Source organism: Periophthalmus magnuspinnatus, chromosome 13, assembly GCF_009829125.3.
Source record: "Periophthalmus magnuspinnatus isolate fPerMag1 chromosome 13, fPerMag1.2.pri, whole genome shotgun sequence".
Lineage (NCBI taxonomy): Eukaryota > Metazoa > Chordata > Actinopteri > Gobiiformes > Gobiidae > Periophthalmus > Periophthalmus magnuspinnatus.
The window spans coordinates 10,131,098-10,144,878 of NC_047138.1; the positions used below are offsets into that span (position 1 = coordinate 10,131,098).

The 13,781-nt window shown below is 39.4% G+C and overlaps 2 protein-coding genes across 2 annotated transcripts; both read left to right on the forward strand.

The window, feature by feature from the left end:
* Nucleotides 1-267: 267 nt before the first annotated feature.
* On the forward strand, nucleotides 268-10,568 carry oafa (OAF homolog a (Drosophila)). Its single transcript, XM_033976947.2, has 4 exons — nucleotides 268-883; nucleotides 8,029-8,163; nucleotides 8,235-8,415; nucleotides 9,147-10,568. Exons 1-4 carry the CDS (start codon nucleotides 650-652, stop codon nucleotides 9,419-9,421), a joined length of 825 nt encoding a protein of 274 aa, XP_033832838.1. The 5' UTR covers nucleotides 268-649; the 3' UTR covers nucleotides 9,422-10,568.
* Nucleotides 10,569-10,868: 300 nt separating this feature from the next.
* Nucleotides 10,869-13,666, forward strand: tlcd5a (TLC domain containing 5a). Its single transcript, XM_033977448.2, has 4 exons — nucleotides 10,869-11,019; nucleotides 11,257-11,412; nucleotides 11,516-11,719; nucleotides 11,968-13,666. The coding sequence occupies exons 3-4, from the start codon at nucleotides 11,524-11,526 to the stop codon at nucleotides 12,495-12,497; spliced, it is 726 nt and encodes a 241-aa protein (XP_033833339.1). The 5' UTR covers nucleotides 10,869-11,019; nucleotides 11,257-11,412; nucleotides 11,516-11,523; the 3' UTR covers nucleotides 12,498-13,666.
* The last annotated feature ends 115 nt before the right edge of the window (nucleotides 13,667-13,781 follow it).

Below are 13,781 nucleotides of genomic sequence, written 5' to 3' on the forward strand. Positions count from 1 at the left end.
CTTATTGGAGCACTGCCAACTGTTAAATATTCTCTCAAATAGCCTTATATGTTTACAATGTAGTAGGCGTACTATCAGGCAGTTCTAACAAAGTCGGCATTATGGTTTATTTTAAGTTGTAGCTTACTCAGGTGAAAGGGCAGACACATATTTATTGGGATCCATAGGTCGCATCCCAAAGCCTAAAAACATGGCTTTTTATTAGATTCAAGCAGTGTAGGGGGTGGATCACATGAGGCCTAGGGGGATGGGCACACTTTGAGAGGCTGCTGTGGCTTTAAGAGTTTACTACAATCAGCGCACTCGCTCCATACACAACAGAAAAAAGTTTGAAGGCCAAGCAAGCTGTGGGATACCAACGGATCGGAAGTGACGGGACAGCACAAACCGAAAGAAGGGGCAAAGTTAAGACGGGATATCAACACTTGGGACACAAAGCAGAATGAGAATCAACGTGCTCTCCACAGGCAGAGCGCGGAGAGTGAAAGGCGCAAGGACCAGCGCGCACTGAAGTCGGGGGATTTGGTATGAACTATGAAAGAAAAGACTTTATGGTTTACCTCGGAGGGCAGTTAGGGGATATGAGCGCTTATGTGTGGACTTGGGCTCGTGTTTTTCCGCTGTGGGATCCCGCGTTGAATCTTTGGGGATGTTTGGAGGAGTCGTTCGGAAACTGACGCGACTCTTCGCCGTAGTGCTGTTGCTTTCTTCGGCCGTGGTGGTGGTAGTGGTCCCTGGCTCAGAGTTAAGGGTCCGGGTCCGGCTGGCAGACGGGCTGATCACTGAGGAGGTCCTGGAAGCGGACAGTGAGAGGGACTCCATATCTCTGGAGTTCAAACAGGGCGACGGGACGCTTGTTACGTTCGTGGCAGACTTCAAGCAGGTGAGTTCCTGTGGGGTTTAGTGCGGGGAAGTGGATTCTGACACATAATGAGGCACTGTGAAATGATCAAGCCATCCTAAAGTGTTACGCAAGAAGAACTGAGGTTGATTCACTGAAGGTAGGAGAAGGAAAAGTGTTGGACCTATGTTATCCTCGACTATTTCACCTGAACACGTTTCCTACCCAAAGTAAATCTATATAAATAATGTTTTTTCCCATGCCCAGTGGATATAGGTCACAATCAAGCTTTTAGGCCAGTGCCAAGCCTCACAAATACAGTTTCTGTGCGTCTTTATGGGAACATCTGGGTCAAATAAAATTAAAATAGACTAACAGACTACACTACAAATTAGTTTCCACTTTTTATTAATGGGAAGTAATGTGTCAGTAAGGAACTAGTCCATCTCACAGTCTCTCAGAGCCCTTTTCTTCAACCCTATTGGACACATGTGTCTATCTTTTACCATGTGTATGTGTCAGTGTCACAGAGGTCAAGACAGCTGCACATATCTCCGTCCACAGAACCCACAGCTTATGGTCCAACCAGACACTCCATAGCCTGCTGGTTTTAGCATTTTTCTAAAAGTAGACTACCAGGCTTCCTTTTGACTCACTTTAATGCTTTTACTGACATATGAGACTATTTTCTGCTTTACTATCTACTCGGGGCCTATGAGTAACTGGACAGATCTAAAGGGAGTGAGGGAGGGACCCAGCGGTGCACACAGCAAAGGCATGTGGCTGTGATGGTTGCTGTCATACAGAAGCTGACAGCCTGACGAGATGTGGCTGGGGGAGATTTACCAGGATTAAGTGGGCATGTCTGACCTTTTTGATCCGCACGTCTGCTCTACTAACCAAAACAGCTAATTTGGAGTTGAAAGAGGAGAGACCGTCAAGCCCAATCACTGCTGACACCTCGTAATAAAGAAACATACAGTGTGACTGCAGCAGGGGGTAACGACCAGTAGTGTAAGATACAAGGAAGTAGTACTTTTCACACGCAGTATTGCAAACTACTGCTTTTTTCTTCTACTGAAGTCGGTTCACTTATAATTTTTCTTCTGTACTGTAAGATATATTGATTTTGAAAAATGTTTGAGAAAGCTTGAGAAGATTTATCTTTTTGGAGCATCATTTTAGAAAGAGGCTTGGTTTAAAATGCCCATTTACTTTTTACAAGTTTTGAAATGAATGAGACAATAAGACAATCCCTAAATATAATGCCATTTTTGAATTTCAGTACCTTTTTGTTTACTTTTGTTCGTCTCCAAGAATCCAGTCTCTACCCACCTCTCCCATTCACAGCCCATTGTGTGTGACGCATCCAAATGCACATGTGGCAAAGTTTATATGAGCACAACCAAGCAAAGCTCTCAGATCACTTAACTTTTCCGCTGCCTGATTTATCTGTTCCACTCATAGGTCTACCTCCCCCCTACTCTCCCCCTGACCTCCCTCTCTCCAGCTCTTCGCTCAGTGCTTTCTTCCTCCATGTGGTTCTTATTCAGCTCTTGTTGCAGTATCACAGGGATTTCTGGAAAGTTGGATGAGCTGTCTCTTCAGCCGCTGTGAAATGTACTGTCCAGATGAACGCAGGAGAAGAGGAAAACGTTTTAACAGGGCAGCACATTGGGACTTGATGATGATGAGGTGCACATCATCCGGGCTGCTTTTGAACAGCCGGGGGGTAAAAGATACAGTGGTGATTGATACAGTATAAGATTCATAATTTATCTTACAGGGGTTCTGGCTCTGTACAAAAAGTATGGTCAGTGTGCCAATAACAATATTTGTCATAGTAGTTGTGCTGAATTGCAGGATTTGAGCTGGAGTTTCTTTGAGTTGTAAATTAAAACGATTGCCATAGAGGTATAATCTTGATGACGCCATGCAAGAATATGAAAATCTATTAACACTAGTGCTAAGTCCTGGTATAAACCTTTGTAAATGTTGCTGTTCATATCTTTATCCACCAAACTGCACTTTTCGTTGCTTGCAACCTAGTTTGAATCAAATCTGCGGGGATCATGTGCAACACAAGACAACATGTGGTTCTTGTTGACATCAGATGTTGCCTTGTCTCTTTGTTGTATAGTTACTAAGTTACTGACTTTGAACTAAAAGCAGACTCCACTATTAATTGATGCCCTAGTGTTCAGCTTTTTAGGGCTGTCAGATGTGGGGATTGATAAGGTCAGTTCAACTTTTATTGGTTTAATGTCCAGCTGGATGCTTTGATTTGTGCAATGTAAGTGGCATTTTAAGAGTTAGGATTTCATATAAAGCTTTTGGGATTTGTGTTTTTATATATTTAAGGTCCAAATTCAACATTAAATCTTTGTTCTCACTGTGGGAAAGGCTATGTTTAGTTCTTATTGTCCAACTAGAGGGAAAACAGTAGAGCCCTATCACATTAAATGGCTTGGGAATAGTAACCACAGTATGAATAGATGTCTCAAGTTTTATAAATTCTCATAATTTTGTTTAGTTTTAAAACGGATTAGGTTTCAGTCAGGGGCCGTTTTGCCTAAAGGATAATTGACTCTAGTGTATATCCCAATTGTCTTCAAAGCACAGTAGGTTTATGGATACGCCCAACCGTAAACCTGCTGTGGGAATGAGCGGCTCCACACACACCCTCATGTGCAATATAAAAAAAACAAAGCCAAAGTAGAGCTGGGAAGGCACGCTATGTATGCTACCAAATCTGTAATATTCACTTATAATCAGAATTTTTAGATGGGTTTTGTGGATTTTCCAAGACATAGAACAGCCATGGCATGTATTAATTGTCCATTTTATATGCTTCACCTTATCAAATAATACTAATGATAAAGTACAGCATTTGCTCCAATATTTTCTGAGGCACGATCCACCTTGTCAGAACTTGTGAAGTTGTTTTACCGGTACATTTTGTAATCAGCACGTTACGCCATTTTCTCACCTTTTTTCTCACCTCTATTAGTCTTTCTTATCAACTCAAAGATGTTGCACAATAATGTAGTAATCCAATATAGTAGTTTTTTACTTGATCAACTTGGAATAAGAACCTGTTTCAGATGAACAGAGTCTTTGAAGGCTCTCCAAAAGCCACCTTTATCCCTGTGCTTCTAAAGATTCGAAAGTCAGCCTGCGTGGCCTTGTAGTGGTTCTTGTAGGCCAGAGTGGGGCCCCTTTGCCCTCTCATTCCCCCTGATTCCCCCCTGCCCCTGTTGATGTCTTTATCCGCTCTCCTCCTCTCTCCAGCAGGCCAGATGTCCGTCCCTAACACCCTGATAAAGGGTGAACTTCCTATTCCCACAGTCAACCATGCACAACTAAACATCAGCAACTGGACAAGAGGCCTGTTACTGAGTCTTTACTGTGGATAGCTGTTATCTTTTTGAGTTGACAGGGCATTATTGTAGAGCATTTTTGTGATGGTTTTGGTAATTGTCCATTATTGTCCCTCTTTCTCTTGACCACAAATGAACACCTTTAAGTATCTGGTCCTCACATAGTAAATTGGCCTGCTTCGTTCTACCTATGAAAGACTGCAAAACTCGCCTCCATTTATAACAATTTCTTGATTTTTGCTAAATGGGGTAAACATTATAGAGTTGGGTTTTTTTTGTTGTTTTTTTAATTGCCTTGCTAGTAATGTCAATTAATTTGGTTAAAAAGTAATAAAATGGACCTGGACAAAAATAAAAATAGTTTAAGTTCATCATTTTTCATGTCAGATCCTATAGCAGAAGTTTGTGTGTCCAGAGAAAGCGGATATGAAAATTGTGGCATTGTGGTAGGGACTAAATTAGACTTATTTAGTACACTTTATCTATCAGCTTCATTTCCTTTGCTGTTTGCACTTTCTGTCTGCATTCTGCTCATTTCCTCCTAACTGCTGTCTCTATAAACATGAAATCGATGCAGACCTGTTTTCTCTGCTACTTTAATTGAATTGCATATTTTTAAGTTCAAAAAGTTCAGTCATCGGGCTGACATTGTTTTAACTGGCCTCTCTTGTTTTCATTGGGCATTCACTGTCACTGTTTACTAATTGGTTTGCTCTTTGGACAGCCAGGTGTGACTATAGCCCCAAATGTGACTCCACATTCCTGCCTCCGGAGCCTCTGTAATTAGCTGCAACTCAAGCATTTCTCAGCACACAGGCTTTGCTTCCACTCCTTTTGTGTGTTATTCTTCAGCCGTCGAACCCTCTCTCCCTCTGTCTCCCCTGATCTTTAATCCCAGGCTACACCTGTGGTTTTGTCTTGTGCAACCAGGCAAATAGCCCCATATACTTAGAGTAATATAGAAGAGGCCAAAGTAACAAAAACATTTCCTTTTTTTGAGAAATTTGCAGTTTCAGATCAGATTTCATATTTTTCCTGTATGTATCATTTGAGATACTATGTGATGGCGATGGTGTCTATTGCTCCTGAGTATTAAAATAGCAGTTTATCAGTAGACAGGGACTGATACTCTCTAGCACCCAGAATAGCCCCGTGTGTTCTTTGTTTACTTTAGGATACCTTGAAGTGTAAGCAGGCTGCAGAGTGTTTCAGGAAAAAAAAACAAAGTAGTTTATTTTGGTGTTTATCTGTGCCTTATATTAAATGGCCTATTAAAATGTGTTCGACTAGATTAGAGCAACAGTCTCAAGACTCCTCACTGTAAATGGTACCCTCTTAAGCACTTGAAAGGGCTTTTGTGCACCTCCTTAAATAATGTGGCTCACCAAAAGTTGCCTGTGAAAAACTCTGTGCTGTTAAACAAGTTAGAAGTATGACCCATTTGTTGGACTGTATGAATGCAAGCTTGTGTTAAGCTTTGACCGGAGCTAGTTTGTGTAGTTTATGTTTAAATGTACCAGGTCCTGGTTGTTGTGGAGCGATGCTGAGGAATCTGTACTTGTGTGGATTATTTATAGCCATGCTGACATTTACACTAGACTGCTGTGGAAAAACTCAAGGCTACACTTTGATTATGGTATTACAAGCCAGGGAAATCTCACTCCTTCAGCTCTTAATGTTCATACCTGTTATTTTCTGTGACTGTGGGTTTGCAGACCGTTAATCTTGCACATGTTTGTGGTAATGCACTTTAAGACCTTGCTTGATTTAGGCTTCACTTAAATTGTAAATCTTGCTTATTCTTACAGAGTCTGTGCAGTGACTCTTTATTATATTACAAACAAACTTGTCACACTCTTTAACAAATCAAAAATCGCACTTAATCCTCCCTTATAAAAGCAACTCCTTTTTGGATACAGTAGATCAATGATGCAATAGAAATAATTTAAATATGCAATAAATAATAGTCACACTAAATAAGCAGCCTTGGGTAATAGTGCCCTCAATAAGGTGTTCAAGTCATTTAATTAAATTACATTTTGCTTGTCTGCTCTTTATGAACATAGTCCTTGCACTAGTTCAGGAAAGTGTGAGCAGAGCTTGTTCAACAAACAAATAATAATAATGATATAGTATTATTATATTATTCATAGATGATGTCATTGTTTATACCCAACACACTGAACATAAACACTGGCAACATGTTTCAATATACTTTATGATTAAGCAAATATTTATAAATTCCCATGAAGGAATCTGCAATTTAGTGAAGTCATCTGAGCCAGTTCAATGCACTGATTGCCATTTATGGCTGAATCCACAAAAGAGAAGTATAGACAACCATTCATCTTGGAACATAATGACACTGCTGCAAAAGCAGAACCTGTGGCATTAAGTCAGCCCCAAAATGGTTGAAAGTTGGTGGAGCTGCCCGGCTTCTCTATAATTACTCCTTTAGAGCCTAGGGGCAAACCCATGTGGCCCACACAACTGCCTTCCTCATCCTTTCTTTGCATACACAAATATATACATAGTGTCTTAGCATAGAGCCATATGTCTGCTGTATGGGAGGTCCTGGAGCCATGGCGTTGCATCTCAGAACATTTGAACTGTAACAATACATTTGCATCATTTCATTCTAACTTCCTCAAACATGTTTTGCTTGCATATTTTCATAGCAACATAATACTAATGTACTGACTATATGACTTAAATGGTAAACCTTTAACTCGCATAAGCAAAATGTTAACCTCCCTGTAAATATTCATAACAGTCAAATAGTCAAAACAATAGGGAAACATTATCATTCTTCAATATAAAGTGCATTTTTCATTGTCCAGGCCATTTGTACGTTTACTACTCCATGTGTAGAACTAATATCAATATTTGCTCAGTAATTTGCTTTCCAAAGGTCAAACACTGTTGCGCGATTGTCTTGTGTAATAGCCATGCTTGTACTGTATGCCTGCCAGAAACCCCCTTTCACAGACAAAAGTGGCATTCAGGATGGGGCACAGTGGTCGCTCAAAGTGCTTCTATAAAGATCTGCCCGGCGTAAACACTCAGGAGGCAGGTCATATGGCTCTCTTGCCTCTTTTGTACACAGGAACTGGGGGCTCAGTGGGGTTATCTCCGTGCTGTTTATATATGCTACAAAGTGAGCGCCCCTCTGGCTTCGGACGTCTATGTGAAAAGCGGAGGAGGGGAACCGGTATTTGTGTGAACTCAAACTCTATCCAAAAATGGGGGGTGGGTGTCTGATGAATCAAAAGACAGGTCTCTTCTACTTCATTCACACAGCTGCTGGAGGGTTCCCATCATGCTTTGCTCCGTGCACAATAACACCCTCATCGTTTACAGCTTTTGGCTTTGCTGCGCGCTCCCTCACATACTTGCCAAATCCAACAAGTGCTTCTTTTTTTTCAAATTCTCCACTATCATACTTTCCAGCAACCTCAATTCCACATATCTGAGTTTGGTAAGCTGTATTTCACTTTGACAGCATGTGAACTCTTAAAACGTCTGTGGAAAAAAGGACAGGCTTAATTACACAACATAAAAGGGGCAACACTGTGCAGACAACATGAAATGTCAACAAACTGTCAGATGAGGATGCACACAACCCCCATTTGGTTTTAAAAGAATTGCTGTTTAAACAACTTTGGCATTTGTTGCATTACTTAAATGAGTGTCTGCTTGGATCAGATTTGAACCTGGAGCAGTAGGTCTGTGAACGGGTTTCTAACCCAGATTGACTCCCATGTCCTCTATGACTGTTTCAACCATTTTTCCTTTTTTGCATTGCAGGATGTAAAGATTTTCCGTGCACTGATCCTTGGTGAACTTGAGAGAGGACAGAACCAGTACCAGGCTCTGTGCTTTGTTACCCGACTGAACCGTAATGAGATCATCCCCAGTGAGTCCATGGCCCGTCTGAGACAGGTACAAAGTAAATGCTATGTAGAATTATGTATATTTAATTTTGTATTTATTTGAGAAACTTTTGCTTGTAGAAAAATCCTCAAGCAATCCGTTTGGCAGAGGAGCGGAGGGGACTCGAGCAACTTACAATGAGCGCTGCAGTGAATCTGAGTCGGGCTTGGCAACTGAGCTCACACATACACAACATGTGCAGCGAGGCCCGGGAAGCCATTTATACCAGGGAGGCAGATGTCAAATACTGGTTGGAAAAAGGTCAGTGAGGCGTTTTGTAAACCTTCCTTCAACCAAATCCTTTTTCTCCCCAAATAAACCGTAAACTGTACAACAGATGTTGAGATTGAAATGTTGTACTTTTGTAATTTAAAAAATAGCCACTTTGTTTCCCTAAAATATTGCCTGCATTGTCTGCATGTTTTTATGTAAACCGCTTTTTGATGTCCCCACTCTACATTATCAGATTCAAACCGATAAACTAATATCTATAATAATAATACACACTGCATTTTTTCCAGTCTGTATTCAGTTCATTGTATGAACTTTTTTTTAAACTTGCAGAATTTGGTGTGTATGTACTTGTATGAGTCTCACAATAGTATATGGACCATATAACTATTTAAACAATTTACTCTATAAAGCACAATAACCACTTTTGTAGTATCCAGTATCTTTATTTCATTGATGCCAAAATTAAGCCCAGTCTGGGGAAAATCTATATAGCAGTACTTTTGTTCATTGACAGCACAGTTATAGTGAAAACAATGTTGATGGTCACGGTTCAGCGAGCCCCTCAGACCATTATCAGCGGAGGGAATTGCACTAGCATCTTCTTTGCATAACAAAGATTCCCCTATACTGCTAAATCTTTGTCCATTTAGTGTGATCTTTCTATGTCCATTCTGTTTCATTTCATCACTAACATCACCACTTTGTAAACACTTTTGCTTTTATTAAGTGTTTTCCTATTTTGTCTGTTTTATATTTAGGAGTGGATGGTTCTATGTTTGAAGTATTACCCCAGACAACAGAGTTGCCCGGATTGCAGCCCTGCCACTCTGCTAAAGACTTGTGGCAGCCATGTCTGTGCACTTACAACCTGCGTCTGGAGTGGTATCCCTGTTTACTGAAGTATTGCCGGAGCCGGGACTCAGCAGGGAAGGGCACCTCCTACAAGTGTGGCATCAAGAGCTGCAGCAAGGGCTACCATTTCACTTACTTTGTTCCCCAAAAACAGCTTTGTCTCTGGGATGAGGAGACTTAGCATTTCTACTGGAAACTTGCAGACAGATTAAGTTTTGTTCCCATTCAGGAATGTGTCTATAAATGACTCAATACATGTTTCTGCTTGGAAGAGTTGAGATTTACAAGCATCTAAAAGTGCAGTGGTCCAAGGTCAAACCAGATTAAAATATATATCAACTGTGCAGCAGCCTTGGAAAAGGGTCTCATTGCTGTGACCTTGGTGTGAATTTCTTAGGAGAGTGTATGGATCAGGTCACAATGACCAGGTCCATACAGATTACTTTATGCACAAGCCTGAACACTGATTTAGATCGAATCGCAGTTAGCTGAGGAACTGAAGTTACAACTGATTATGGACTTATTGACCCACTGTCTTTTAACGCAAAAGGAAACCAGGATAGCAAATCGGTTTCTATTGAAAATATATGTTCCTGGAGTGACTTTGAACAAATGCATAAACATTTCCTGTTTTTATTTATTTTGATTGCAAAATGAAATTATGGAGGACTGTAATTTTATAGTTTATTTTATGTTCAGGTGATCTGTGGACATATGTGCTTACAGCATTAACAGTCAAAATAATAAAGGGCATTCACTACTAAGGGTTTAATAAAACAATTTCAAACCTTGTGATAAGCTACGATATAGGCTTAACTATAGTTTTAGCTGGGGAACCTGACTCTCAAATATACTTTTAGGTGTCCACACTGTCAACTAAACCAAAGGTATGTTTTAAGAAGGTTTTTTTCTGATTCAAATGGGCTAAGCTGGCCTCATTGATTACCTCTGCTGCCATCATGTGGCTGGAGCATGTACAGTCAAGCACCAAACTGGATTTATTTATCTGGGTCCATGTCTTTTTCACTTGTGTGGGACCAAACCTGTCAATAGATTTTTCCCTTTACTTATGCTCAGAGCCAGTTTGCCTTACCTCTGTGTTTTGATTTGTGTTGAAATGAGTCCTAACTAAAACCAAATGATACTTTGATTTGAAACGCAATAAGTGCCTTAACATTTCCATTCATATCATTGATATATATTATAGGATACTTTTAACATAGGTTATTTTTTATAAGTATTTGAAAGCCATGAGAAGGAAAGGTAGCAGTAAGTACCTGGCTTTTACATTGTACAACTTTAATAAAGGCTTTCTTTGCACTACACAACGTTGCTTGTTTATTTCCAGACAGTAAGTGAATGCCTAAAGAGACTTAGTTAATTACTTCCAGTGCCGTATGTATCTGTGTTAACTGAATATTCATCTGGCGCTGTAGCGCACGAACGGTAAGGGATAAATATCAATGTGTCATGTTTATCACACGGGGGCGCAATACCGGCAACAGAGAAGGAAACAACACGACGAGAGAACGCACGAGATCGAAATGTGAAGATATCGTGGGTTTGTTTTTTTTTTCCTCCGGATCTGGTCCATATCATTAGTCTAAATGCGCGTTCATGCCTTTCTTTAATTTCACTGAATCGGCTCTAGCAATGAACGTATGGATGAATGTCATTTAGGGATGCTGACGAGGGCGATGCTCCGAACAACTACAAGGGCTATGGGTCTTTTTTTTTTCATAAGATGAAAATGAGGGCGCATGCTTACTAACGCTCAAGGTAAAGCTACAGCAGTTCTGTTAGAGAAGGTGTCTGTTTGCATTAAACCGGTTTTAGCTCACTATTTGATCAGGCTAACAGTCATGTTAGCTGTAATGGCAGTTACAATGGAACCTGTTGTTAATTTCTATGGTTAGCCTATTTATAATCTTTTTAGGCCTGTAATGCATTTGAGCCAGTGTGTTAAATTGTAAATGTGTCTTTGTTTATATCATAATACTATCATTTGATGTTTAGTGTTTAGGTAATAGAAGTGTGCGTGCATACGTCAGCAGAAGAGACGTCCTCCTCAGCGCGCGAGCTCCTCAGCTGTCAACTGTAGGACTAATTGTTCTCCTACAAAGGACTGTACAGTCCATGTCTTTGGACGTAATTTCAACCCTTTTTACTTCTGTAAGTGATATTATACTGAAACGTTTCATAACCTAGTCATTCTATTTCTTAATAATAGTTTGTAATAGTTTGTTTTTTTTGTTTTGTTTGCTATTGGTCATAGAAAACACAATGGAAGTTATTGTGGCCTGTGCATTTCTTTGCCTTTGTTTTTGGACTGCTCTCTACTTTACCCTATGTAGGGTTAATAGATTGCATAGTTATGAATGGAATTGTCGCCTTGTGACCCTGTTGCATGGCATCTCAGCAATATGCACCACCACATTCATTGGCTATGTGGATGGACCATGGCCTTTTGATAATCCAGGTAAGAGTCTTTCAACTACTCTTAACAAATAGCTATATTAGTGTCATTAAAGACTTAAATCCAACTTCACATCTACTTCCATATAACTGCTGTTTTGCATAAATGTGTTAAGGTAAGGTCGTTTTTATTGTGCCACAACAGGAGAGTTTGTCTCAGGCACTTGGTACTGCATCATACAGTATATACAGTTGCACAACAAACTGGCAGTTTTAACTCTTAGGTGTTTTTTTCTTCTCTCTCTGTCACAGGCACCCTGAATACACCTCTACAGATAAGTGCCTTGGTGTTTAGCCTGGGTTACTTTATGTTTGACATGGCTTGGTGTGTTTACTTCCGCACAGAAGGTCCTGTTATGCTCGCCCATCACACTGTTAGCATCCTGGGAATCCTATTGACCCTGTGGCTGGGGGAGTCTGGCATCGAATCTTGTGCAGTGCTCTTTGGCACTGAAATCACAAACCCTCTTTTGCAGACGCGCTGGTTCCTGAAACAAACTGGACACTACGATACCACACTTGGACACATTGTTGACATACTGTTTGTGCTTCTATTTATTGTAATGCGCGTCTTTGTGGGAGGCACAATGCTGTATTGTGAACTGATCTCTCCAAGACCAAGATTCTTTATTAAGTGTGTGGGTGTGGCCATGTACGCTTTGTCTTGGATATTCGTGGTGGACATTGTTCAATTTGCCATAAGGAAGAGCACCAACTGGCACAGACAACAAAAAGATCACAAAACTACAGCAGTAAATTGTCTTAATGACAAAAAGGACTAGGCCTAATAGAAAGTATTATCCACAGATTTCAAAATAACCTTTGTATTCACACCAGTTTCCAGTTTTTCAATATTTTAATAAAGCTAATATATTGTAGTTTATATAATGTGCACATGTCACTTTCTAATAATTTGTGTAAATATTGACTGGAAACTAAAATCCAATGCTCTCAGGTCTTAAAACATGTTTTTTTTTATTTATTTTTTTTATTATTATTATTGTTTTGTAGGTCTGTGTGGAACTACTCATGTTTATTAACCATTTTGTAGATATGTAGTATGTATGGATGAACATTTAACCTCCTAAGACCCAAGCTCTTGCATGACATGCTTTATTAATTTCTCTTTATTATTTAGGCTGATTTGGACCTGATGAGTGTAAAAACAAAGAATTGTCTTTTTACATTATGTAGTTTCTGAGAAAAGCGATGCAAAACAAATGTCCTCATATGGTGACATTTTAATGATTTTGATAAAACATTTGAATAATGATTTGCAAAAACTATTACTACTATTATTTGTCCTGAATGTAAAAACAAAATCAGAAACAACAATTGTGCCTCTTGGAACAATGTCTCTCATGTGAAGTGCTGCTGACAAAGCAGGAAGACATATGCCTTTACAAAAAAAAAAAAATAATAAAATAAAATATTCTAAACATTCTATACTTTAACAAATTTTCTAAATTGAATATATTTACATTGTTTTTGTTCTTGTATGCTGTTATTCTTCATCAAAAAATTTGCATTGTGGCCTAGACAACCCAAAATGTGTTGTCCACATACGTGGACGCCAGGTCCTAGGCGGTTAATGCTCATCCACACATAGCCATTATTTATTTCTATATTAAATGTGTTTACGTTATACTATTTAACACACAGTGCTATGTTTTTGTATAAGTGGCTGTGCCTTAAATAAGGACTTCTAATTTATATGATGTCTTGACAAACAAACTTGCAATTACTGTGATTGTCCACATGATGGTGTCATCGTAACTCTTTGGTTAAATATCAAACGGCATGTGTACTTCACTGAGTTATGTTCAGATAGAGACTGATACAGCATGTTTTTCTATATTTCACCATCAGGCGATTTTTTTATTTATTATTTTATTGTTTATGATTGTATAATGTGTGTTTTTTATGGATAAAGTGGCCAGCCTGCATCCTCTCTAAGCATCTTTTTTTTTTTTGTGATCAAATTTTTTTTTAATCTTACTGAGTATTGATGGGACTACAAGCTGCAACTAAGTTACAGCTCTACTTTATCACAAAATATTTAAACA

Coding starts and splice junctions, on each gene's coding strand:
- oafa (XM_033976947.2), top strand. CDS start 650: ATGTTTGGAGGAGTCGTTCGGAAACTGACGCGACTCTTCGCCGTAGTG. Junction 884..8,028: donor TCGTGGCAGACTTCAAGCAG/GTGAGTTCCTGT, acceptor TTTGCATTGCAG/GATGTAAAGATTTTCCGTGC. Junction 8,164..8,234: donor CCATGGCCCGTCTGAGACAG/GTACAAAGTAAA, acceptor TTTTGCTTGTAG/AAAAATCCTCAAGCAATCCG.
- tlcd5a (XM_033977448.2), top strand. CDS start 11,524: ATGGAAGTTATTGTGGCCTGTGCATTTCTTTGCCTTTGTTTTTGGACT. Junction 11,720..11,967: donor ATGGCCTTTTGATAATCCAG/GTAAGAGTCTTT, acceptor TCTCTGTCACAG/GCACCCTGAATACACCTCTA.